At 55.8% G+C, this 22,946-nt stretch overlaps 2 protein-coding genes across 31 annotated transcripts in view; one reads left to right on the top strand and one right to left on the bottom strand.

Moving 5' to 3' along the window:
• Nucleotides 1-17,257, top strand: part of ANKRD52 (ankyrin repeat domain 52) — a 19,485-nt gene extending 2,228 nt beyond the window's left edge. The window contains exons 5-28 of the mRNA XM_021092856.2: nucleotides 128-328; nucleotides 1,113-1,200; nucleotides 1,779-1,921; nucleotides 2,208-2,420; nucleotides 2,688-2,766; nucleotides 3,060-3,174; nucleotides 3,367-3,449; nucleotides 3,558-3,675; nucleotides 3,894-3,962; nucleotides 4,147-4,287; nucleotides 4,366-4,446; nucleotides 6,440-6,551; nucleotides 6,765-6,836; nucleotides 7,076-7,277; nucleotides 7,526-7,613; nucleotides 7,691-7,808; nucleotides 9,112-9,331; nucleotides 9,529-9,616; nucleotides 9,724-9,807; nucleotides 9,921-10,066; nucleotides 10,280-10,362; nucleotides 10,574-10,656; nucleotides 10,841-10,932; nucleotides 11,657-17,257. Of these exons, the coding sequence (XP_020948515.1) occupies nucleotides 128-328; nucleotides 1,113-1,200; nucleotides 1,779-1,921; nucleotides 2,208-2,420; nucleotides 2,688-2,766; nucleotides 3,060-3,174; nucleotides 3,367-3,449; nucleotides 3,558-3,675; nucleotides 3,894-3,962; nucleotides 4,147-4,287; nucleotides 4,366-4,446; nucleotides 6,440-6,551; nucleotides 6,765-6,836; nucleotides 7,076-7,277; nucleotides 7,526-7,613; nucleotides 7,691-7,808; nucleotides 9,112-9,331; nucleotides 9,529-9,616; nucleotides 9,724-9,807; nucleotides 9,921-10,066; nucleotides 10,280-10,362; nucleotides 10,574-10,656; nucleotides 10,841-10,932; nucleotides 11,657-11,907 (2,970 nt within the window). The 3' untranslated portion in view covers nucleotides 11,908-17,257. The remainder of the gene's footprint in view (nucleotides 1-127; nucleotides 329-1,112; nucleotides 1,201-1,778; nucleotides 1,922-2,207; nucleotides 2,421-2,687; nucleotides 2,767-3,059; nucleotides 3,175-3,366; nucleotides 3,450-3,557; nucleotides 3,676-3,893; nucleotides 3,963-4,146; nucleotides 4,288-4,365; nucleotides 4,447-6,439; nucleotides 6,552-6,764; nucleotides 6,837-7,075; nucleotides 7,278-7,525; nucleotides 7,614-7,690; nucleotides 7,809-9,111; nucleotides 9,332-9,528; nucleotides 9,617-9,723; nucleotides 9,808-9,920; nucleotides 10,067-10,279; nucleotides 10,363-10,573; nucleotides 10,657-10,840; nucleotides 10,933-11,656) is intronic.
• SLC39A5 (solute carrier family 39 member 5) lies at nucleotides 17,218-22,946 on the bottom strand. 30 transcript variants are annotated; one of them, XM_084956047.1, is made up of 13 exons: nucleotides 22,795-22,946; nucleotides 22,557-22,638; nucleotides 22,145-22,184; nucleotides 21,492-21,832; nucleotides 21,109-21,292; nucleotides 19,752-19,914; nucleotides 19,386-19,555; nucleotides 19,046-19,186; nucleotides 18,553-18,649; nucleotides 18,300-18,470; nucleotides 18,071-18,151; nucleotides 17,580-17,928; nucleotides 17,218-17,478 (listed from the first exon to the last, which is right to left on the bottom strand). In XM_084956047.1, exons 4-13 carry the CDS (start codon nucleotides 21,773-21,775, stop codon nucleotides 17,379-17,381), a joined length of 1,740 nt encoding a protein of 579 aa, XP_084812173.1. In that variant the 5' UTR covers nucleotides 21,776-21,832; nucleotides 22,145-22,184; nucleotides 22,557-22,638; nucleotides 22,795-22,946; the 3' UTR covers nucleotides 17,218-17,378. The 30 variants fall into 30 exon arrangements, 26 of the variants coding, with proteins under 26 accessions (XP_084812173.1, XP_003126313.1, XP_084812171.1 ...); XM_003126265.5 differs by having other exon boundaries at nucleotides 17,738-17,928; XM_084956045.1 differs by having other exon boundaries at nucleotides 22,819-22,946.

Here is a 22,946-nt window from a genome sequence, read left to right as displayed (position 1 = left end):
TGAGAGACTAGGTATGTTGGAAAAACAAAAAGAGACTCTGTGCTCAGGGTGTGGGGAGATGGGACCACAGGTACTGTGCTGACCTGTTCGTCCCTCTGTCTTCTCTCTTATCCCTACCCCTCCACAGAAGGTGCTGGGACTGCTGCTGGCACATTCAGCAGATGTGAATGCCCGGGACAAGCTGTGGCAGACACCATTGCATGTGGCTGCTGCCAACCGGGCGACCAAGTGTGCTGAGGCTCTGGCACCCCTATTGAGCAGCCTCAACGTGGCTGACAGGAGCGGGCGCAGTGCCCTGCACCACGCAGTGCACAGTGGGCATTTGGAGGTGAGGGCCTCTCCAGTGCAGTCCCAGCCTCATGCCTTTTTCCTTTCCTTCCTGCTCACCTTACCCTTCTTCTGAGCCTTCAGGCCTGGGGAGGAGCAGCCCAGATGATACAAACTCTTCAGCTTAAGCACCCAATGAATGATTGGGTTAGATTGAAATTCTTTGGAGTTCCTATGGTGGTATGGCAGAAACGAATCCGACTAGAAACCATGAGGTTGCAGGTTCGATCTCTGGCCTTGCTCAGTGGGTTAAGGACCCGGTGTTGCCGTGAGCTGTGGCTCGCAGACATGGCTCAAATTTGGCATTGCTATGGCTGTGGTATAGGCTGGCAGCTGTAGCTCCGATTGGATCCCTAGCCTGTGAACCTTCATATGCCTTGGGTGCAGCCCTAAAAAGAAAAAAAGGCAAAAAAAAAAAAAAAAAAAAAAAGAAATTCTTGACTTGAACCTTGGGAGGGTGATAAAGTCTCTGAAATTGCCTGGAAAATATTTGTATACATGCCTTTTTTCTGAAGAATCCATGTCTTTAAGTACATTTTGAAGGCTTTTCAAAAGAGTTTAAGAACCACCTGAAGAGACTCCCTTGAGTTTACCTCAAACTTCCAAATCTATCTGGGATATCCTTAGTGCCTGCTTCTCTGTTCCCTCTAGTGCTCCAGATTGTTCTGCCCAAGAACAGAGACATTAGGCTGCCTCAGCCTTTTCTGGTGCTGAGGGCTCTGCTCTTAGATACATTGAGCACATGAACCTGACTCTGAACAGGTATCTTTCATGTCCTGATACAGACGGTGAACTTGCTCCTCAATAAGGGAGCCAGCCTGAATGTCTGTGACAAAAAGGAGCGGCAGCCTCTGCACTGGGCAGCTTTTCTAGGTGAGATGAGAATCATGGGGAGGGAGTTCCCATTCTGGCTCAGTGGTAATGAACTGGTATCCATGAGGACAAGGGTTTAATCCCTGGCCCTGCTCAGTGGGTTAAGGATCAGATGTTGCCATGAGCTGTGGTTGCAGACTCAGTTCAGATCTGATGTTGCTGTGGCTGTGGTGTAAGCTGGCAGCTGTAGCTCTGATTTGACCCCTAGCCTGAGAACTTCCATATGCCACATGTGTGTCCCTAAAAAGAAAAAAAAAAAAAAAGAAGGATCATGGGGAGTTCCCTGGTGGCTCAGTGGCTTAAGGATCCAGTATTGTCACTGTTGTGTCTCAGGTCACTTCTATGCTCAGGTTCAATCCCTGGCCTGGAAATTTCTACATGCCGCAGGTGCAGCTAAAACAAAAACAGCAGTGAGAACAACAACAGCAAGAATCATGAGAAGAGTAGAAATTTGACTTTTTTTTGGTTTCTAGGACAGAGATGGGGCGGGGGGGGTGGGGTTGCAGCCTTTTCAGAGAGAAGTGCTCTGAGCTTTAGAGTTTACCCTCCACCTCCTTGAGAGCATCCTCTCTTCCCAGGGCATTTGGAGGTCCTGAAACTGCTGGTGGCACGGGGAGCAGACCTTGGCTGCAAGGACCGCAAGGGCTATGGGCTGCTTCATACAGCTGCTGCCAGTGGCCAGATTGAAGTGGTGAAGTACCTGCTCCGGATGGGGGCTGAGGTCAGGGTGCTGAGCACAGGGGCTGGGGGCTAAGGGCAGGGAGCTGGAAGTCGGAGTCTGAGGGGGATAGGAAGGTGCCGAGGTTGCTGGTGCATTTTGGGGAGGTCAGAGGATGTGGTAAGAAGGTCCGAATAAGGCTTTTCTTAAGCACCAGGGCCCTCAGCCTTTAGGTCGGGAACCTGAGGGGTCTGAGGCAGTCGTTGGATTTCTGGGATGCTGTGCTGGCTTCCACTTTGTTTAAACTGATACCTTCCTTACCCCTTTCCTGTCCCCCCTGGAAATCCAGATTGATGAGCCCAATGCTTTTGGAAACACAGCTTTGCACATCGCCTGCTACCTGGGCCAGGATGCGGTGGCTATTGAGCTGGTGAATGCAGGAGCCAATGTCAACCAGCCGAATGACAAGGGCTTCACACCACTGCATGTGGCTGCAGTCTCCACCAATGGCGCGCTCTGCTTGGAGCTGTTGGTCAATAACGGGGCTGATGTCAACTACCAGGTGCCTGAAGGGATGAGTCTGAGACCTGTGGGCATCGGAACCTGGCTCTGGGGGTGCTGACCGTAGTATCTTCCCCACTGGATAACTCTCTGGGGAATGTTTCACTTGTATCCTGGGTTGATCAGACCTTCCCAGGGGCCCAGAAGAAGGTGGGCGGAAGATGTCTATATGATCACTCTGTCCTCAGAGAGGTGTCCTCTGGAAGGGGAAACAGGGCACTCTCTATGCTTAGAACTAGGAAAAAAAAAAAATGCCATTTTTCCACAGAGCAAAGAAGGGAAGAGTCCCCTGCACATGGCTGCCATCCATGGCCGTTTCACCCGCTCCCAGATCCTCATCCAGAATGGTATGGACTTGGGAGACTTTGTGCTCTCTTCTCTTACCTGCTCAGAGAACCCTTCCCTAGGAACTTCTCTTCTTCCTTATTCTACCTCCAACCCCACCTTCCAGTCAAAAGCCAAGCACTTGTAGAAATGGTCTTGCTCTGCCTGCCCAGCTCCCTCGGGCCTACAAACAGATAACATGTGTAGAAGGCTTAGCCTGGCCCCTGGCATGTGCCAAGCTCTCAGATGGCAGCTAATCAGTGTGAGTGGTCCGAAGACTGAAGTGTGAGTGTGTGGGTGTGTGTCTCCCTTTCAGGCAGCGAGATTGATTGTGCCGACAAATTTGGGAACACGCCACTGCACGTGGCCGCTCGCTACGGACACGAGCTGCTCATCAGCACCCTCATGACCAATGGCGCGGATACCGCCCGGTGAGTCCGGGCCCCTGATCCCACTCCTAGGCTGTCTCAGATGTGAACAGTCTACTCACATCAAACCTGGGGGCACAAAGAGGCTTCCAAAGGGAAGCTTGCTATCGCCTAGGCTGGCAGTAGGCCACCAGAAACGGGTCTGCAGGTGGCCCCTCCTTAACCCAAGGACTGAGTCCCTCAACTTCTCCCCAGGCGCGGCATCCACGACATGTTCCCCCTGCACTTAGCTGTTCTCTTTGGATTCTCTGACTGTTGTCGTAAGCTTCTTTCCTCAGGTATGCCCTGACAGGTTTAGGGGTTGGGCAGGTGGGCAGGGAACAGAGGCCTTTCCCTGCTCTGCCCAGCGCCCTCAGACGGGGTCCATGGCTGCTCTGGCCCTGCAGGTCAGCTGTACAGCATTGTGTCCTCACTCAGCAACGAGCACGTGCTTTCAGCTGGGTTTGACATCAATACACCTGACAACCTTGGCCGCACCTGTCTTCATGCTGCTGCTTCTGGAGGGTGAGTTCTCTTCTCTCCCAGACCTTGAGAAGTGGCTGGGCCCCTCCTTCTGTCCTGCCCAGAGCACCCCCCTTCTCACAGTGAGAGCAGTTGCAGCAGAAAGGACTGTCTAGTTCATCCTCCCTCAGTCCCTCCCTCCCTCCCTCCCTGGGGAGAAGCCTGTGGCTTCCCCTTGAGATGCTCTTTCTCTCCTTAACCTGCGTTCTCCTTCCTTTTAGGAATGTTGAATGTCTTAATTTGCTGTTGAGCAGTGGAGCTGACTTGAGGAGGAGAGACAAATTTGGAAGGTGTGTCACTGTGCACCACTGCACACACACAGGGAGCGTCTGACTAGAGACAAGCGATGGCGGGTGGGGTGGGGCGATGGAGACTAAGTGAGCAGAGTATTACAAAGCAGTTTTTGGCTGCACATCTGCTTGCGTTTGGATCGGCCCCTGATTCTTTGACCCACCCTCCTCCACATCTCCCCAGGACGCCACTGCACTATGCAGCCGCCAACGGCAGCTACCAGTGTGCTGTGACGCTGGTCACTGCTGGGGCAGGTGTCAATGAGGCTGACTGCAAAGGCTGCTCTCCCCTCCACTACGCTGCTGCCTCTGACACCTACAGGAGGTGAGGCATCCACTTTGTCCTTCTGAGCCCCACTCCCCTCCCAGAGCACCCCCAGACTTCTTTACTCTCCTACCCCAGGGCGGAGCCCCACTCATCTTCCAGCCACGATGCTGAAGAGGACGAGCCACTGAAGGAGTCCCGCCGGAAGGAGGCCTTCTTGTGAGTAGCTGAAGAGTCTCCCTGGGGTGCGCTTCCTCAGCAGTGCCCACCCTGATCCCGTTATTCTCCCACCACCACCCTGCTGCTGCTGTGCACCCTGCGTTTGGTCCTGGACCAAGCACTGTGGGTACAGACCAAAGCAGGAGACGTGGTTCCTTCCCTCAAGGAATGGATGTTCTTCCTGAGGGGATCAGAAAAGCTGAACACACAAATTCATTTGTTTATTCCACAAGCAGTAATTGAGTATTTACTTACTAGGTCCAAGTACTATGCTAGGTGGTAAGGATAAAAGGTAAATTACCTCAAATTTCTGCCCTTTGAAAGCTAATAATCTATTGAAAAATAAAAACGAAAGGGACACTCATACGTTCTTGCGTAGATGTTAACAACGGGGGAGACTCAGTGAGGAACATGTGGGAACTCCATTATCCTCACAATTTTTCTGTAAATCTAAACTGTTACAAAAGTCTTGTTAAAAAAAAAAAGAAAGAGAGTTCCCTTCATGGCTCAGTGGGTTAATTAATCCAACTAGGATCCATGAGGACGCGAGTTCGATCCCTGGCCTCGCTCAGTGGGTTGAGGATCCGTCGTTGCTATGAGCTGTGGTGTAGGTCGCAGATGTGGCTCAGATCTGGTGTTGCTATGGCTGTGGGGTAGGCCGGTGGCTACAGCTCCAATTAGACCCCTAGCCTGGGAACATCCACATGCCACTGGTGTGGTCCTAAAAAGACCAAAAAAAAAGACGAAGAAGAGGTGTTCCCAAGGTGGTATAGTGGGTTAAGGATCTGGTGTTGCCACAGCTATGGTGTAGGTCAGAGCTGCAGCTTGGATTCGATGCCTGGCCCAGGAACTTCCATATGTTGCGGGTGCAGCCATAAATTAAAAAAATAGAAAAAAAAGAAAATGACATTTAAAATATAAGAGTCTAAGAGGCTCAACTCTGACCTTTGGCAAGTAATTTAACCTCTCCATGCCTCAGTTTCCTCAACCATAGCAGGGATAAGCATAGTATCTACCTCATAGGATCATTATGAGGATGAAATTATTTAGTACATATGAAGCGGAGAGTTCCTTTTGTGGCTCAGTGGGTTATGTACCCAACTAGTATCCATGAGGATGCGGGTTCGATCCCTGGGCTCACTTAGTGGGTTAAGGATCCTCCGTTGCCAAAAGCTGCAATGTAGGTAGCAGACATGGCTTGAATCTGGCATTGTTGTGCCTGTGGCATAGGATCTTAGCCTGGGAACTTCCATATGCTGCAGGTGTGGCCCTAAAAAGCCAAAAAAAAAAAAAAAAAAAAAACCAAAAAAAGCCAAAAAAAACAACACACGAAGTGCTTAAACAGTGCTTGACACATAGTACATGCTAAATACTATATTAATATTACTGCTAGTACAACTACTACTAGGCTATGAGAGTGGTGCCAAGAGGGTAGAGGGGAGGAGGTGCCTGGGAAGACTGGGGAAGGCCCTCCCAGAGGAGAGGATGCTGGGAGTGAGTTTGAGATGAGTAGGACTTTTCCAGATGGGCTGGGAGGAGAAGGCAGGGGTCACCATTCCTGGAGATCAGGGGAGAGCAGGTTATAAGTAATCATTGTGCTCCAGGTTCTCTAGGAGAGTGAAGGATAGAGAAGGGCATTGAAGCCAGAGTAGCTCAGGGCAGACCTGGTGGGTGTGGACCTGGGGTCAAACGGACCTGAGTTAGCCTACCAAGAGGGGTGGGCGCTGGAGGAGTTCCCTTGTGGCGCAGCAGGTTAACGATCCAGTGTTGTCACCTCAGCAGCTTGGTTGCTGTTGTGCGTGTTTGATCCCTACCTGGGAGCTTCCACATGCCAGGTGTGGCCAAAAAAAAAAAGAGCCGGTAACCGGTGGTGGGAGTTGGCCCTGGAAGGCCTGGAGGGACTCCTTTGCCCTGTCCTCTGCCCCTCCCAAACTGTGCCCTCCCTGGCTGGGCCTGTCCCTGTCCCTGTCTCACAGTCTACTTCTGTTCCCAGCTGTTTGGAGTTCTTACTGGATAACGGTGCAGACCCCTCCCTGCGGGACAGGCAGGGCTACACAGCCGTGCACTATGCAGCCGCCTACGGCAACAGACAGAACCTTGAACTGGTACATGTGGGACCTTGCCTTGGGAAGGGGAGCAGGGCTGGTTGGGACAGACAGTCAGTCCAGCTTTGGGTTTATGGATTCGCAGCACCGAGGGGCAGTTGAATCAAATGTGGTCTCCAGGTCCGGGGGCTTCGAGGATTGCCGTGGGTGGGGTCGGGGGTAATATCTTAGGAGTATCCAGAACCTCAGCACCTACTGTTCTGTCCATTGCAGCTCTTAGAAATGTCCTTTAACTGCCTGGAGGATGTGGAGAGCACCATTCCAGTCAGCCCTTTGCACTTAGCTGTGAGTCCTGGGTCTTTTCCCCTTGCCTTCCTTGTCCCTACCAGCCCCAGGTATAGGCACTTGTGAATCTGTCCTTGCCTCTGCCTTCTTGTGGGGATGTGGCGAGCAGGCAGTGGTCTGGAGAGGGGCCTGAGGAGCTCATGGGGGGGCCTGCTGCCTGGCGTCTCCCCCGTGGGCCCCAAGAACAGAGTGTGGGCCATGTCTCAAGCTGTATCCAACGGTCGCCTGCACCTCTCCAGGCCTACAACGGTCACTGTGAAGCCCTGAAGACACTGGCTGAGACGCTGGTGAATCTGGATGTAAGGGACCACAAGGGCCGGACCGCGCTCTTCCTGGCCACTGAGCGAGGCTCTACTGAGTGTGTGGAGGTGCTCACAGCCCATGGCGCCTCTGCCCTCATCAAGGAGCGCAAGCGCAAGTGGACACCCCTGCACGCTGCTGGTGAGTGCGCCCTTTGGGCTGCTCCCTCTCCTTGCCACTCCAGGCGTCCTCCCAGATTGGTCCCAGATCCCTCCTGAGCGGACTGTGGTGGGAGGGGAGTAGGACGAGGAGGATGGACACTGCAAGTCTCCTATCACCCAAGGTTTCTCGCCTCAGGTCTTTGCATAACCTCCATCCAGGAGTCATTTACGCTTAGCACAGCCTCCTCCCCCTGACCATGCCCCGACACAGGCCCCCTTTTCTCCTAGCTGCCTCTGGCCACACTGATTCCCTGCACTTGCTGATCGACAGTGGGGAACGAGCTGACATCACGGATGTCATGGATGCCTATGGACAGTGAGTGTGGGCCAGGGGTGCGATGCGGGGTTCCCATCCCTGCCAGGCCCTCACCTCTCCTCCTGCCCCCTCTGTAGGACCCCACTGATGCTGGCCATCATGAATGGCCACGTGGACTGTGTACATCTGCTGCTAGAGAAAGGATCCACAGCTGATGCTGCTGACCTCCGGGGCCGCACTGCTCTCCACCGTGGGGTGAGTAAACTCCTGGGTGAGGTCGCTCACAGAAGGGCCTGGACCTGGGAGCGCAGGACCCACCAATAGTAGGGTATCAGATTGTCGAGCAGGTGGGCCAGGATCTTGTGCCCTGGGTCTTAGTGGGCCTTAACAGTGTTTTCTCCCAGATGAGTATCTGACATCCCCATTGATCTCCCTGATTTCCTTGCTCTGTAGTCACATACAGCCACCTGCTCACTGCCCAGACTTGGCCCCACGGTACCTGGCTGGCCCTGTCCCATTGGGTAATGATGCAACTACCTCAGTCCTTCTCCACCATCACCTGGCCTAAAGCTGCCTCCTCATCCCTCAAGATTTTTTGATCTCTTAGTCTCCCACTGCCAAGGGCCAGGATTAACTGTTGCCATCCTGATTGTCTCTTGGCATAGAGTCAGGAAAAGAGATGCTGCTCCCTAACACTTAGAATCATTGTGTTTTTTTGTTTGCTTTGCTTTTTTGCCTTTTTAGGGCCAAACCCATGGCATATGGAATTTCCCAGGCTAGGGGTTGAATCAGAGCTGTAGCTGCTGTTCTACACCACAGCCACAGTTATGCCAGATCCAAGCCGTGTCTGCAAACTAAAATGCGGCTTAGGCAACACAAGATCCTTAGCCCACTGAGCAATGCCAGGGATCAAACCCGCAGCCTCATGGATACTAGTTGGGTTTGTTACCACTGAGCCGCAATGGGAACTCCTAGAATCATTGTTGTAAAGATGAGGATTGGAGCCCTGGAAGTAGTTGGGTTTTTTTGGGGTTTTTTTGTTTTGTTTTTGTTTTTGCTTTTTAGGGCCACACCTACTGCATATGGAAGTTCCCAGGCTAGGGGTTGAGTTGGAGCTACAGCTGCCGGCCTGTGCCACAGCCATAGCAACACAGGATCCGAGCTACCCCACAGCTCACAGCAATGCCAGATCCTGAGCAAGGGCAGGGATCGAACCCGCAACCTCATGGTTCCTAGTCAGATTTGTTTCTGCTGTGCCATGATGGGAACTCCCTTATTTAATTTTTTTATTATAGTTGATTTACAATGTTCTGTCAATTTCTGCTGTACGGCAAAGTGACCCAGTTATACGTGTGTGTGTGTGTGTGTGTGTGTGTGTGTGTGTGTGTTCTTTTTCTCATATTGTGTTCCATTCTGTTCCATCACAAGTGATTGGATGTAGTTCCCTGTGCTGTACAGCAGGATGGAAGTGATTTTTACTTCTAGGCCAGCCCCAGTGACTGGCAGTTGAAAAAGGAGTGGCTTCTCCCCCCTCCTCACACCCTCGTGTCACCCACAGGCAGTGACTGGCTGTGAGGACTGCCTGGCTGCCCTGCTGGACCACGATGCATTTGTGCTGTGCCGAGACTTCAAGGGCCGCACACCCATTCACCTGGCCTCAGCCTGTGGCCACACTGCAGTACTGAGGACCCTGCTACAGGCTGCCCTCTCCACAGACCCCCTGGATGCCGGGGTGGATTACAGCGGATACTCGCCCATGCACTGGGCCTCGTACACTGGTGTGGTTCTGGGGCCTTTGGAGGCACAGCCGTGTGTGAGGGGTGTGTGGGGGGGTGGATAAGGATGAGTGGATTGGGGAGGGACCTGGGTTGCCCTGGATCTGGAAGTGGGATGGATGGGAAAGACGGGACAGGACAGATGTAGGGGACCTTGTTGTCGTTTCTCTCCATCACCACTCTTCCTTCCTCATACCCAGGACATGAAGATTGTCTGGAGTTGTTACTTGAACACAGCCCGTTTTCATACCTGGAAGGAAACCCCTTCACTCCTTTGCACTGTGCAGTGTAAGTCCCTTCCTAGGCCTCAGCCCTGCTTGAGGGTCTGTGACCAGGGCTTACCACAGGCAGTCTGTTTACCCTGCCCTTCCTTCTGCCCCTTCCTCTTCCCCCAGAATTAATAACCAGGACAGCACCACAGAGATGCTGCTGGGAGCTCTGGGTGCCAAGATTGTGAACAGCCGAGATGCCAAAGGACGGTGAGTGGCAGGAGGCTTGAGGAGAAGCTGCTGTCCCCTCTGGCTTCCTCTTTCTGCTCAGGAGAAAGGGCCTCTCCTGTCTGTTTGACTCCATCCTGACCCCCTTGCTGCAGGACCCCCCTTCACGCCGCTGCCTTCGCGGACAACGTCTCTGGGCTCCGGATGCTGCTGCAGCATCAAGCCGAGGTGAACGCCACTGACCACACTGGCCACACTGCGCTCATGACGGCGGCTGAGAACGGGCAGACCGCTGCTGTGGGTGTGTAGGGGCCACGTGTGGAAGGGTGGTGCTCCCCTGGGTTTTCAAGGGATGGGTCAGCCCTGTCTTGGGGTTCAGGAAGCAGGAGGCATGTCTGGATGTTTCACCTTCTGCGGATGGGATGCAGAGTGTGTGCGGATAGGACGGTGGAGAGCCAGGGTGGCGCTGCTCTGGAGGGGCGCATCAGTCCCTTCTGCCCCCTTCCTTTTGTAGAATTTCTGCTGTATCGAGGGAAGGCAGACCTAACTGTGCTGGATGAGAACAAGAACACTGCCCTCCACCTGGCCTGTAGCAAGGTACTGCTGCCTGTGGGACTGGTGGCGGCTGTGTGAGGGGCACGGCTTGATGGGGGCTGGGGCTGGTGATTGGAGAGAGGGCTTCAGCAGAAGTCAGGGTTGTTCAGCCTGTGTGACTAGTGGGGTAGCTTTTTGTGCCCCTGCCACCCCCTCAGTTCCTACTGCCATTCTTCCACTTCCCAAGCCCCCACTCTCTGTCCCTCTCCTTCAGGGCCATGAGAAATGTGCCCTCATGATCCTGGCAGAAACCCAAGACCTTGGCCTTATCAATGCTACCAACAGTGCGCTGCAGATGTGAGTGCCCGGGGAAGGGGGCTCCTGGCCGGGGGGGGAAGGGGCACAGGTGGGTGAGGAAGTCACTGCTCACGTTCCTGGGGCTCACAGTCTTGGCTCAGCAGCCTTGCTGTTCTGGCTGGGCGTGGAAGGGCAGGTTGCCATCCCCCTGACTTCATACTCCTTCTTTTTCCTTTCTTCCAAGGCCACTACACATTGCTGCCCGGAATGGTCTAGCTTCTGTGGTGCAGGCCCTTCTGAGTCGAGGGGCCACAGTGCTGGCTGTGGATGAAGAAGGTGGGTGGGGTCTGGAGCCCCTGCCTCTCTCGGGTTTAGGGTCAGGCAGGGACATTCTTCAGGAGGTGACTTCCTCTTTTTCTTTTTTTTTTTTCTTTTGAGGGCCGCATCCATGGCATATGAAAGTTCCCAGGCTAAGGGGATGAATGGGAGCTGCAGCCACCAGCCTATGCCAGAGCCATAGCAATACCAGATTCGAGCCGTATCTGCAGCTTATACCACAGCTCATGGCAACACCGGATCCTTAACCCACTGAGCCAGCCAGAGATCGAACCCAAGTCCTCATGGATACTAGTCGGGTTCGTTGACAGCTGAGCCACTATGGGAACGCTCTACGAGGTGGCTTCTTAACCTTGTTGGTTATAAACTGGATTTTCTTCCCAAGGGAACTGGCTCTTCAAAGCAGGGACCTAACACCAAAATGCTGAAGTCTCTAAGGGGAGTCTGATAGAACCAGGTGGAGCCGGCAGGGTCCTCAGGAAGGCCTTGCGCACACCATGGCCTCCCAGCTGCCTGTCCCCTAGGCTCTGCCCTTTACCCCATCCTTGGAGAGTCTGCCTGGCAGCCTCCCTGGGCCCTTAATAGCCCTTGAATTCTGACCACACTGGGTGCCTGCCTGCCTTGGCTCCCCTCTGCAGATAAGAGAGCTCAGGCCCTAAGGAGCCCGTGGATGGGATCCCAGAATACAGGGCCCTGGGGCTCAGTTCTCCCCTTTGCCCTGCAGGTCACACCCCGGCATTGGCCTGCGCCCCCAACAAAGATGTGGCAGACTGCCTGGCCTTGATCCTTTCCACCATGAAGCCTTTCCCACCCAAGGACGCTGTCAGTCCTTTCAGCTTCAGCCTGCTCAAGAACTGCGGCATCGCAGCAGCCAAGACGGTGGGTGGCTGCGGCGCCCTGCCCCACGGGGCCTCCTGCCCCTACAGCCAGGAGCGGCATGGCGCCATTGGGTTAGATGGCTGCTACTCCGAGTAGCCCCCTCCAGTGTCCCTCCCCCTGCCGGTGGCTTGATATCTTATTCTATTTATTTAGAAAAAGTCTATACATTTAGGGCACTTTAAAGGAGAACACGACTGGGTTGGGGGGCGGAGGGGGGAAAAAGCACTGGGGAGCAGCTGCTCACCCCTTTGCCATACCATCCTGGCCTGGCAGGGGTCTGGGACTGACAGGGAGCACCCCAGGCCCTTGGTACCCCCAGGGCAACCCCTTCTGCCAAGTGTCCCAGAATGATTGCTCAATGCCTGGCTGCCCTCTCTCTTATCCCCTCTCTCAGTTTCCCTTTTCTGCTGCCAGCCCCCCTGACTCTCCCCTCTGACTCTCCTGTCTGTCCCCTGCCCCTGCCCCTGCCAGGCAGACCCCCTCCTCTTCTTCCATACCCATCACTGCCTCCCTGCTCGGCCGGCCCCTCCATCCCCGCAGCAGTGAGAAGCCTTAATTTCTGGTACTGTGTGAGCACTCTGGGGGTGTCCCCCTCCCCCTTCAGGGGCAGCTAGTGGATGAGGGGGGAGGGTTTTTAGCACTGGGGCCTGGAGCTTTTCCCCCACTTCTGTATCCCATCACCCCTAAAGTTCAAATGCAAAACACTTGAAGCAGCAACTACTGTACCTGGGCCCCAATCCTGCACTCTCCCCGGCTCCTCATATGCAAATCAAGGGCTGGTTCTGCCCCCACAGCCTGCCCCACCCTGCTGCCCTCCCAGTCCTGGCCTGGCCCCCTGACCACGCACTTTAACCTTGCTTCTTTCTTTTAACTTCTTTTGGGAGGGCGGAGCCTGTGGCCATCCCCTCTCCGGCTCTCCTCTCCCTTCACTTTGAGGCTTGTCATGAATTTTTAAGTAAGCATTTTATCCTTTAGGGGAAGAAAAATTAATTTCCTGCCCATTTCAAAACCACAGCCCTAGTATGTCCTCTCTGTGTCAGGCATGTGTTTGCATGTATGTGGAGGGAGGGGCTGTGTTCCTCCTCCTGTGCCCCCCCGAGCCCACAGTTCTTCTGTGCCCCCTTCTGCCTCCACCTTCTGTTATGTCCAAGAGTGCCCACCGCCCCCAGTCACTCCTGATCTGAAGCCAAAGATGGTGGGAGGGGCAGGGCAGACTAGGGACCGTGGCTACTCCGGGACCCAGGCTTCCCCTCCGAGGTGAGGATGAAGTTCTGATCTGGGGAGCGACGAGTAGATGCTGAGGCTTGGTTCCTGCCTTCCCAGCAGCTGGGAGAGAAGGGATTGAGCTCGGGGCCCGCACTGAGAAGATTCGCAAAAGTTGCACCCCACAAGCCAAACTAGGCCGGAGTGAGGAGGGGGCAGTTTTCTCTCTAAATGTAGCATTGAATTTGGCCCTGGTCCCTTCAGACGCCCTGTCCATCCATCTCCTAGCTAAGCCTCCTGGACAGTTAGACCCACTCCCATAGCCCAGTTTTCCCTTCCTCACACTCAATACCTCAGCCAGGGGCCAAGACACAGAACTTGAATAGAGGTCATGCCCCCGTCACCCCCACAGTGCATCCTTGCCCGGTTTGGCTGCCATCAGTATTGTCCCCTGAGAACTGGACAGGCTTCGTTTACACAGTACGGGGACTCCCCCTGGGGGGGTCCCTCAGTCTCCTCTCCCCACCCACGCCCGCTTTATTCATGACCTTACCCCCTTTTCAGTTGTGTCCCCTGCAAGCCTTGCCACCTTGCCGAGGGTAGCCTGAGGGGAGGGGGCATCCCAGGAACCCCTCCCTCCCTAACAGATACCCTTAACCATACCTCGTGCTGGTCCTCTGAAGCCTGGGGTGTTTGTCCAAGTCCTTGCTCTTTTGTCATGGTCCCCTTTTATCCCCTTTCTCTGTGTCTTGCTCCCCCCAACCCTCAGTTCCTAAACCATTTCAAAGCTTCCAAATGACCATTATTGGTAAGAAGGATTGTGCAGCTTTTAGTTTTTCGTTTTGTTTTCAAAGCCAAAGGGCCTTGCGACGCCCCTCTTGCCCACCTCCCTTCGTACCCTGTCCTCCCCTGTACGACAATCAATGTGACCTCTTAAGGGCTGCAGCCCCCACCCCCTACCCCCAGCCCTGCTGGTTCTGCAAAGCTTGCCCTTAACTTGAGTTCTCTCTCCTAAAAATCTCCCCGCTCCACCCCCTCCCTCTCATTTTGGTGCTGGGAATTAGGTGGCGGGGGTGGGGGGGCCGGAGGGACAGGGAGATGGGTCCTCCAGAGAAGACTCTCGGGGTTCCAGTCGTGTTCTCCTTTATCAATGTTTGGCGATGACAGGAGGAATCTGAGTGTTTGTCAGGAGCCCCACTGCGTTGCTAGATGAGATTTCTGGTGGCTGCCGTGCGTTCCCTGCTGCGCCTTCAGCACACGTCAGCAGTGCTGGGGCAGCTGGGGGGGCCTCCGTCCTCCTCATGTGGCCGTGGGGAGGATTGGAGGATGAGCAGCCTCCTCTCCTTATGCCAAAGGAAACCCCACACCCCACCCTGGGCTCCCCAGCCCCTAGTGTTTTTTGAAGCATTTTGACCATTCTCATGGCCACTGCATATTTATTTTAATGTTTAAGTTTTTTTTTTTTTTTGAAACCTCTTTGACTTAAACGGGTGTGGAGAAATAAAACAGGCAGAATGCCCCCCAATCTCAAGGGGGTAGGGGGGGAGGAATCATCTCCTTCCCTTTGCCCTCCCTCTCCCCCTCCCCCTCTCCCCACCGCAGCTCTAAAGCACTTGCTTCAAGTAATAAGCACTTTTGAGAAAAGGCCTATTTTAAGCGAGGACCCTGGGAGCAGCCCCAGGTCCCAGCAAAGGAGACAGAGCGAGGGCTACATAGGAGACAGGGAAACAGATGTGTGAATCAGAGGGCGAGATGAAAAGAGCCAGTTTTTAGTTTCTGATTTTTGGGGAGATGTTTCTGATTGGGCGGTGGCTCTGGTAGGGTTGTGTACTATCCTTCAGAAAAACAAATGGCACAAACTGTGGCTCCCGGGAGGGGCCAGCAGACCCAGGTCACTGCCACTGTCCAGCTGAGACTGACGGGCCACCTCCCCCACCCCGTGGCCCCCTGAGCCATAGGACTGCTGAAAACCACTGAATGTACAGCCCGGGTTGGGGTGGGGAGCAGCCCCTGGGGGAGGGGGCTTCTCCTGTTGTTTGGTGCTGTGGGGGGTGGGAGAGATGAGACTGAGGGACTGCCACCCCACTTAGACATGTGTTCCTTGGGGTGGAGGGGCTGAGGAGGGCCTGCCTCCCTCTCCAACCCCAGCCATGGCCCCTCTTCCTTCCTCATCCCTATCCGTTTTGACTGTAAGTCCAGCTCACCTTTGCCTTCAATATGTAACCAAAGGAAAACTCAATACTGTTTCCACCGCTGTCTGCCCACCCGAGCACCTTCTTACTCCCCGGACCTAGAAGGGGAGAAGAGGCGGGGGGCAGGGCGGGGGGCCAGAGTGAACGGTTCTACAGCTGTAGCCCCCACACCTCCTCTGGGGTCGTGGAAGGGGTCCTGGGGGGAGGGCCTGTCGGGGCAGGCACGCTCGGGAGCTTGTGCACATGAGTGTGACTTCGTCTGAGTGACTCCAGTGACTGTTCTCCAGAGGGAGGCCCCTTCCTCCTCCCCTGTCCGCCATTTCTCACCCTCTCCCCACAGCCGGTGTTCATCCCCACCTCCCCTTCCCACCGCAAAGGAAAATAGCCTTACAGACCCTAGCCCAGAAACCCTCCTCCTGGGGCAAACCAATACGGGGCCCCAGCCCATCTAGTTTGAACCCTACCTTTTGAGAAGGAGGGATAAGGAGCAAAGCAGCCCCTTCCCCTCTGTCGTGGTGGCTCCAGCCCTCCGTGGCCTTGACCCAGATTGGGCAAGGGCGGAGGTGAGGAATCTTTGAGGACCAAGCCCAGTGGCCTGGGAAGAGGGAGGTAGAGAGGGAAGGGTCTGATTTGGGGACCCCCTCCTCCCCACCCAACCCCTAGAGAAGCGACCAAATCCCAGAGCTGGGAGGAAGCTGGGGTGGGGAGGGTCTGCTCTATGAATTACTTGAAGGTACTGACTCCGAGGCTGCTGTTGCCCACTTAGGTGTGAGGGGGACGCTGTCACTGCATTTGGGGGGGCAGGGGGTGGTGGGTGACGAGAGGATCCACCCTCGGTCCTCGCTCACTCCCGCTAGGCCCCTTCCCTGGGGAGCTTGGCTTTGCCCCCAGGGAAGTGGGGCAAGCCTGCCCCTCCCACCTCCATCCCTCACTCTGGGCACCCTCTCCAATTGCACTAAAGTAGCTGTGTGCCAGTCTTACCCCCACACCAGGGTGGGGTCTCTGCTTCCAGTCCTTTCTCCCCACTGCCTCTGCTCCCGTCCCGGACAATCTCCTTGTTCCCCTGTATTCCTGGATAGCTCAGCTTTGTGTGTGTGTGTGTGTGTGTTTAGGGGGTGGGGGTGGGTCTGGTAGGGGTTTGGGACGGGCTAGAGGAAAGATGGCGGATGAGGCCTCCTACCCCCTTCCTCAACTCCAAGCCACAGAAGCCTGGGAGGGAGGGTGCCTACTCTCGCTGCCGTGTGTCTTGCAGATGTGCCAAAATGGGGATGGGGGGGGGGGAGGGTGCCTGGCAGAGCAGCCCCCAGGGTGGCTCTCTCAAAGCAATACAGTTCCTCCTGCTTGGGGGACGGCAAGACAGGGGAGAGGGTTGGGTTGGGGACCTGGGGGTTCCCTGTGTACAGCTGTGTATATTCAGGGGTGTTCTCTGTCTGGTACCCGCTGTGGGCGTCTCTGTGTGTGTGAACCTCCCCTTCCCCTGCCCTGCATGACCTGTGATGCTGCAGACACCACCATCCTGTGTGCAGTGGTGTGCTGGGGGCAATGAGGGGCATGTCCCATGTCTCGTTGCACCCTCCACCCTGTGACCCATGTACTCGGTTGTAGGAAGTAAAGAGAACTGAGCACAATTCACTGGATTCTAGTTGAATCTTTCTCTAAGCAATGTTCCCCTTCCTGCCCTTCTCCCTGCCCTGGATCCACCTGTGGTGCTAGCGTTGGGGTCAGGGGGTGTTTAATGCTGGTGGGCAGCAATAAAGGGCAGACCTGCCCAGATGCCTGTATCCCAGGGTGCTGAGGGCAGCAGGAAAAAGTGGGGACCTCAGTGCATTTGTCCTGCCCCTCCCCCTCCTCCCTGGGCTAAAGCACAATGCTCTCCCCGCAGATCGATGCACCCCCACGCCCTCTAGGCCCCTCTTCCCGTATCCTCCCCCTCTCTGCTTCGAGCCTTCCTCCCGCCACATCCTGGTTTTCTATGCTGTTTTGGTGCAAGTACAACTGTCGTAGTCATGGCTTTGGGATGGGTTCTGTTTATTAAAATCCTATTGCTCCTACTGGCCCTGTGTCCCGCCTCCATTCCTATGGTTGGGGGGAAGGAAGGGCAACCTGGACGCCTTTCCGCTGGCCCCCATCAGCCATCAGAGACCAGAGGCCACAGCTGCTCCTCCAGCAGGGCTATGGTGACCATGAGGCCGCCCCCCAGCAGCAGCCCCAGCCCCTGCAGTAGCACACTGAGCGCAGGGAGGGGCTCAGGAGGATGCAGCAGGGCCGGTAGCTGAAAGAAAAGAACAATGTCAGGATCCTGGCCTTGTCTCTGCCTCTGAAACACAAGAGGGAGGGTTCAGAAACTCTCAGCAGCCACCCCTACCCCCTAACCTCTCCCACGCCCCTGTCTGTTTCTCAGATGCTTGCAGGCCTGTGGTCCAGCACCCTTCTGGGAGGTGACTGATGGAGGCGAAGGGATTGAAAACTTCCCTCTCCTCCACACCCACCCCGCTTCCCTTGGTTTCTCTGCACCACCCCACACCTCTCACCATGTCCACAAGGGCCACATAGAGGAAGACCCCAGCAGTGACCCCAAACACCCAGGGAGTGAGGGGGACAGGGCCCAAACTGAGCCCCACCCCCAGGGCTGCACCCCCCAGTCCCAGAAGGCCAGACACCAGGCTCAGCAGCAGCAGCCGCCGGAAGGGCAGCCCTGCCCGGAGCAGCATCGCGAAGTCACCTGTTGGGGGAGAGGACAGGGTAGGAGGGAATAAGCTGGGTCTGCCCCTCACCCCATGTCACCTGCCAGCTTCCAAGTTCCACCTCTTTGCAGGGGGGTCTCCTTTCTGGATTTCACCCCACCCCACTTCTGCCCTTCCTACCCAGTTCGTGGGGCAGCTCATGGCAGAAGACTGCTACGGTGGTGCTGAGGCCACTGGAGAAGCCATCAGAGAAGGCAGCACCTGGGTGGGCAGGATCGGAAGTGGTCAGTGGGGGAAAAAGCTCTCCCCAGGGGCAGGGTCCTCCCATCCCCCTGCTTCCTGGTAACCCTCTCCCAGCCCCAGCCACTAACCCCTCGGAACTCACTCCCTCTGTCCCCTCCCCTCACACCTATCGCCAGTCCGTCAGTGAGGTTGTGCAGACCATCTCCCAGGAGGACCATCCATGTGATATTGGTGCCCCCGCTGCCCTGGTACCCGTGACTGTGGCCTTGGTGCCCTGGAGGGGCCGGGGCTGCTGGGGGCTGGTTGTCCTGTTCCCTCGGGCCCTGAGCCCCTGGCTCTGCAGGAAGGACAAGGGTGGTGTTGGCTACGAGTGAGAGCTGGGAGCCAGGAGCCTGCTCTTCGTGTTCCCCTCTGGTCACCTGGAGGTGCCTGTAGGGGCTGAAGGGCCATCCCAGTGCCGTCCTCTGGGTCCAGGTTTGGAGATCTGAGATCCTTTCTTTTTTGCCGGCAGCATTTCTGAAATGGGAGGGTATCCCTCCTGGTGGAGGAGGCGGCAGAGCCAGGGGCTAAGGAGAGGCCAGGCTGCCAGCTGGGAAAATGAACTCCTGGTTCCACCTCTGGCACGTGGGGATGTTCTCTGGCCTCTGCTCTCTCCCCAAGGTGATACCTCCCCGTTTCTTGTTGACTTGAACTCAGGAAAGGAGGCCGTTTGGCCTGAAGTTCTGGGTCTGTGCTGAGGAGCCCCCAGCCCGCCCCCTGTTAGCTGTCGGGTCCAGCTCCCTGTTAGCTGTCGGGTCAGGCAAACGTCACAGAACCAAGGACACACTCAGCCCCTCGCCTCCTGGCTTGAGTGACCAGCTCTCGGCTAGGACTATGGTCTCAGCAGGAAGAGGACAAAAGGGTATCACTCACTGGCCCGAGCCCTCGACGCCGCAAAAGCCCTAGCATGTTCTCCAGGACGAAGAGCAGGAAGAGACCACCAAGCACCGACAGTCCTGGTCCCAGGTCCTCCTCTGGCCGTGCGCCAGATCCACTGTGCTGCCCTCCTTGCGCCTGACAGAGAGGCAGTCAGGGATGACTCCGGAAGCCCCTGTGCCTGACAACATCCCCCTCCTGAGTGGGAGGTGGCATGCCTTCACTCCTATGCTCTACTAAGAAGGCAGCTGTGTGCTGAAGCTGGGGCGGGAACATATTGGCTCTCTGGAGGCTGTCTACCCCTGGGGCAGGGGGGCAAGGAAGGGGCTTAACATACATGTGGCAGTAGGTGTAGCAGTGCATCCCCACAAAGGGTGCCCACGGCCAGGGCACCCAGGAAGCCCAGCAGGGGCTGCAACAGACGAGGTCCCAGGAGCCGCAGCAAGAGCAGGGAGAGGGGAGCAGGAAGGCTGAGCAGCAGGACTGCCAGGGCACTGTGGACCAGGGCTGGGGAGAATCAGGGGCGGAAGTTAGGCAAGGCTGGAGGGAGGCCTTAGAAGTGAGATGGGGCAGAGGTGTGCTGCAAGGGGAGGCAGGACCCCAGTGAACCCCTTTCCTCGGCTTGGGGCCCACGCCCTACAGGAATCTGGGGTCCCGCCCTACAGGAATCCGGGGTCCCTACCACCCACTCTCACCCACTGACCAGATAGTAGATCCCCCGGAGGCGTTGGGGCTGGGGCCCGGATGCAGACACGGCTGTCAATCTGATACAGCAGGGCTGGACACAGCAGAGCAAACTGACGAGGGGTCAGAGGAGCAGCAGGGCTCAGGCCAAAATTGACCAGCAGCTGGGAGCCATTCAGACACTAGGAGAGTAGAATTGGAGGTCATACATTGGGAGTTGCTGAGAACCATGATTCCTTTAATGTCTGCTCTTTCGTTGCATGGACTCCTGGGTCTCTCTCAGGGTCCCCTTTGCTCACACTGGCTGGTGCATCAGGGACTGGGGGGGACAGTTAGGGGTAGTTGGTGTGTGTTAATTATGAGTGAATATTCAATCCAAGGCAAATATTCAGTTCAGTGCGAACTGGGTGCTAATGAACATTGGCCCCATCTCCCTCCCTCCCAAGCCTCTGATATTTCCTTCATTTGGCGATGGAACCTGTTAGACAACTAGAGCCCTCCATTCCAGAATCTTAGAAAGGAAAAGAACCTAAAATGCCATCCAACCTTCCTCTCAATAGCCCTGTCATTTGTTCATCCAGCCTTGGCTTGAATGCTTCCTGTGATGGGGTGCTCACCCTCATCAGGCTCACTTCAGGGTTAGCTTTGGCTGCCCTCTGGTATACATGCAACAAGTTCGCTGACTTTCTGGATGAAGACAGACACCTATTCCCTGCAGGCCACCTCTCCAGATCACCAGCCCCAGATCCTCTCCCAGGCTGCTTCTCTGAATTCTTTGTTTTGCCGAGTGTGGCCCCGAAACCAAGCTCCAGCGTGGGGTGTGGATTATCTAATCTGGGCTCAGAAGAGACATATCTCACTATTGGAATAACATATCCTATGAGCACACCCGGATTATTTTGTTTGTTTTTATTTTTTAGAGCTGCACCCACGGTAAATGGAGGTTTTCAGGCTAGGGGTCCAATTGGAGCTCCTACACCACAGCCACAGCAATGTTGAATCCGACCACGTCTGCAACCTACACCACAGCCCACGGCAACGCCAGATCCTTAACCACTAAGGGAGGCCAGGGATTGAACCTGAATCCTCATGGATCCTAGTAGGGTTTGTTAACCCCTGAGCCATGAAGGGAACTCCCTGGATTTTTTAAGTAATTCCCCCCACCCCCTACCCGCAGCATGCAGAAGTTCCTGGGCCAGGGATCGAACCCACAACACAGCAGTGACCTGAGCCATGGCAGTGACAACACTAGATCCTTAACCCACTGGGCCACAAGGGACTCCTTAAAGTAACTGTCTTAAACTACTGACTCTAAACATTTCAGGCCGTCTAAATCCCGTGGCTCCTTCCCCATCTCTAGAGATGATCAGACTCACATCCTCATTCAGATGGTCAGCTAGTGAATGGTCCAGCAGCAGAAGCCTGTGAAAGAGGCCCAGGCCTGAGGGGGCCGGCCCATGGGGTGGTGCTGGGGCCTCTGGCTCTTCCAGGTCACCCCACCCTGAGGGATCCAGAGGCAGCCCTGCCCAGACATCCACACTCAGCTCAGGGTCCTGTGGCCTAGAATGGATGGAAAAGCAAGTCACACTCCCTCGTGTTCTCTTAGAAAGTGACCCTGAAATAATATGAGTCAAGCTCTGAAAAGTCTGTAATTCCAGGAGTCTGATTTTAGGAAGCCAGAGCTAGGCAACCCGAGTCTGATCCAAGCATACAGAAGAGCTGGGGTGTGGCATTTTTGGGTGGTGGTGAGGGTTAGTACCTGTGGGTGGAATTGTCTTCAGCTGGGGGTGTAGCCCGACCAGCGGGAGGCCCGTGGTGTCCCAGGCGAAGGGCTTGAACTCGGCCTAGTCCCAGGCTGTGAAGAAGCCGTGCCAGGCCCCCTGCAGTCAGCGTCCCGTTCTCCCCATAGAGGCCAAACAGCTGGGCCAGGTAATGGTTCTGCTCCTGCTCAGCAGGGCCCAGGTTGGGAGCAGAGCCTCCTACCCAGCCCAAGGCCACCCACACACACAGGCCAGCCAGCAGATGACTCAATGGGGGCCCCATTATTGGGGGGACAGGGTTAGAGGCTCTGGTTCAGGCTTCTACTGCTCTCGGAGCATCCTGGGGAGAACAAGGAGGAAGGGCTGGGGCTCCAGGTCGGTCTGCTTCCGGCCAGGGGCACCTGCACTTCTCACACCCACACCCCCCCACCTTGCTCCAGCAGCAGCCCCTCTCCTCCTCCCCCATTTCCTCCACCCTCCTGCCAGCAGCCTCCTGTTTGCCAGTTCCTGGAGCACTTTCTCTGACCCAGAACACTCCCCTCACCTGATCCAGAGCAGACTCCACCAAACCCCACCCTTCAACCTTGCCCCACCTCTCTATCCCACCCTCAATACCCAGAACCCCAATGGCAGTGTGAGAGGCAGCTCTCACCTCAGGTCCCCATCAGGCTTTGCTGTGGACACCGAGGTTCCTGAGTCAGGGAGGGGAGCTGGGCTCAGCCTCCTGCTGCCCAGGCAGATTGGAGGCCATGCCAGATAGAGGGCTGGGATGGACAAGTCCCCCCTTCCTAGCCCACCTGCCTGGGGGCGGGGTCAGGAGAGGGGATGGTGTGGGAAGGCACACATGAGAGAGGAGTTAATGGTTCACTGGTCTCTGGGGTGGGGGTCAAAGGTCAGTCTCAGCGGGGGGGGGGGGCTGAGTAGGGAGGGGCCACCCTCTGCCCCTGGAAAAGCCATATGGCTAAGGAGAACCTAGGCCCAGCTTTTCTTCTAAATAATTCACGCACCCCAACCCAGTTGGTGCCAAGTTAGCCTTTCCCTTCATACATGCCCAGCCCACCTACCTCACATATGGCACCAGGCTCCATTCATCTCCAGCCCCCATCCCCACACTCCCTGGGGAAATTGGACCCAGGTGTCCCTAAGCTAGAGAGGAGGGTGAAGAAGCAGGTTAAGTGGCAACTCCAGGTGCATGGGCAAAAAACTATTTAGCGCTTCCTCAGCCCAATAGAGTAGGAGCCAGAACTCTGGGAATCTATGACCAAGAAAGGGGACGCTCTGGTGGGAAGAGGAAAGAAGTACCTGGGCTCCCTTCAGATGTCCCACCTGGTATACAATTGAGGAGCACAGTCTGATGGGGGCGATTGGTCCAGAGGGTTGAGGCTGGCATTACCTGACAACAGGAAACAGGAAGGGAGCCCAGAGGAAGGGGACACAGCCTTCTCGGTTCCAGC

This window comes from Sus scrofa, chromosome 5 (genome assembly GCF_054392235.1).
Source record: "Sus scrofa isolate SSC_HxYL_T2T_F1_AM1 chromosome 5, Sscrofa_HxYL_maternal_Yorkshire_Landrace_v2.0, whole genome shotgun sequence".
Classification (NCBI taxonomy): Eukaryota; Metazoa; Chordata; class Mammalia; order Artiodactyla; family Suidae; genus Sus; species Sus scrofa.
This window is presented reverse-complemented; position numbering and strand designations above follow the sequence as displayed.

Excerpts from the sequence above, each read along its gene's own strand:
- SLC39A5 (XM_084956047.1), bottom strand. The coding sequence starts at position 21,775 with ATGGGGCCCCCATTGAGTCATCTGCTGGCTGGCCTGTGTGTGTGGGTG. Across the intron at positions 21,293-21,491 it reads GAAGACAATTCCACCCACAG|GCCACAGGACCCTGAGCTGA; the intron begins GTACTAACCCTC and ends CATCCATTCTAG. Across the intron at positions 18,650-19,045 it reads GGCGTCGAGGGCTCGGGCCA|AAATGCTGCCGGCAAAAAAG; the intron begins GTGAGTGATACC and ends CTCCCATTTCAG.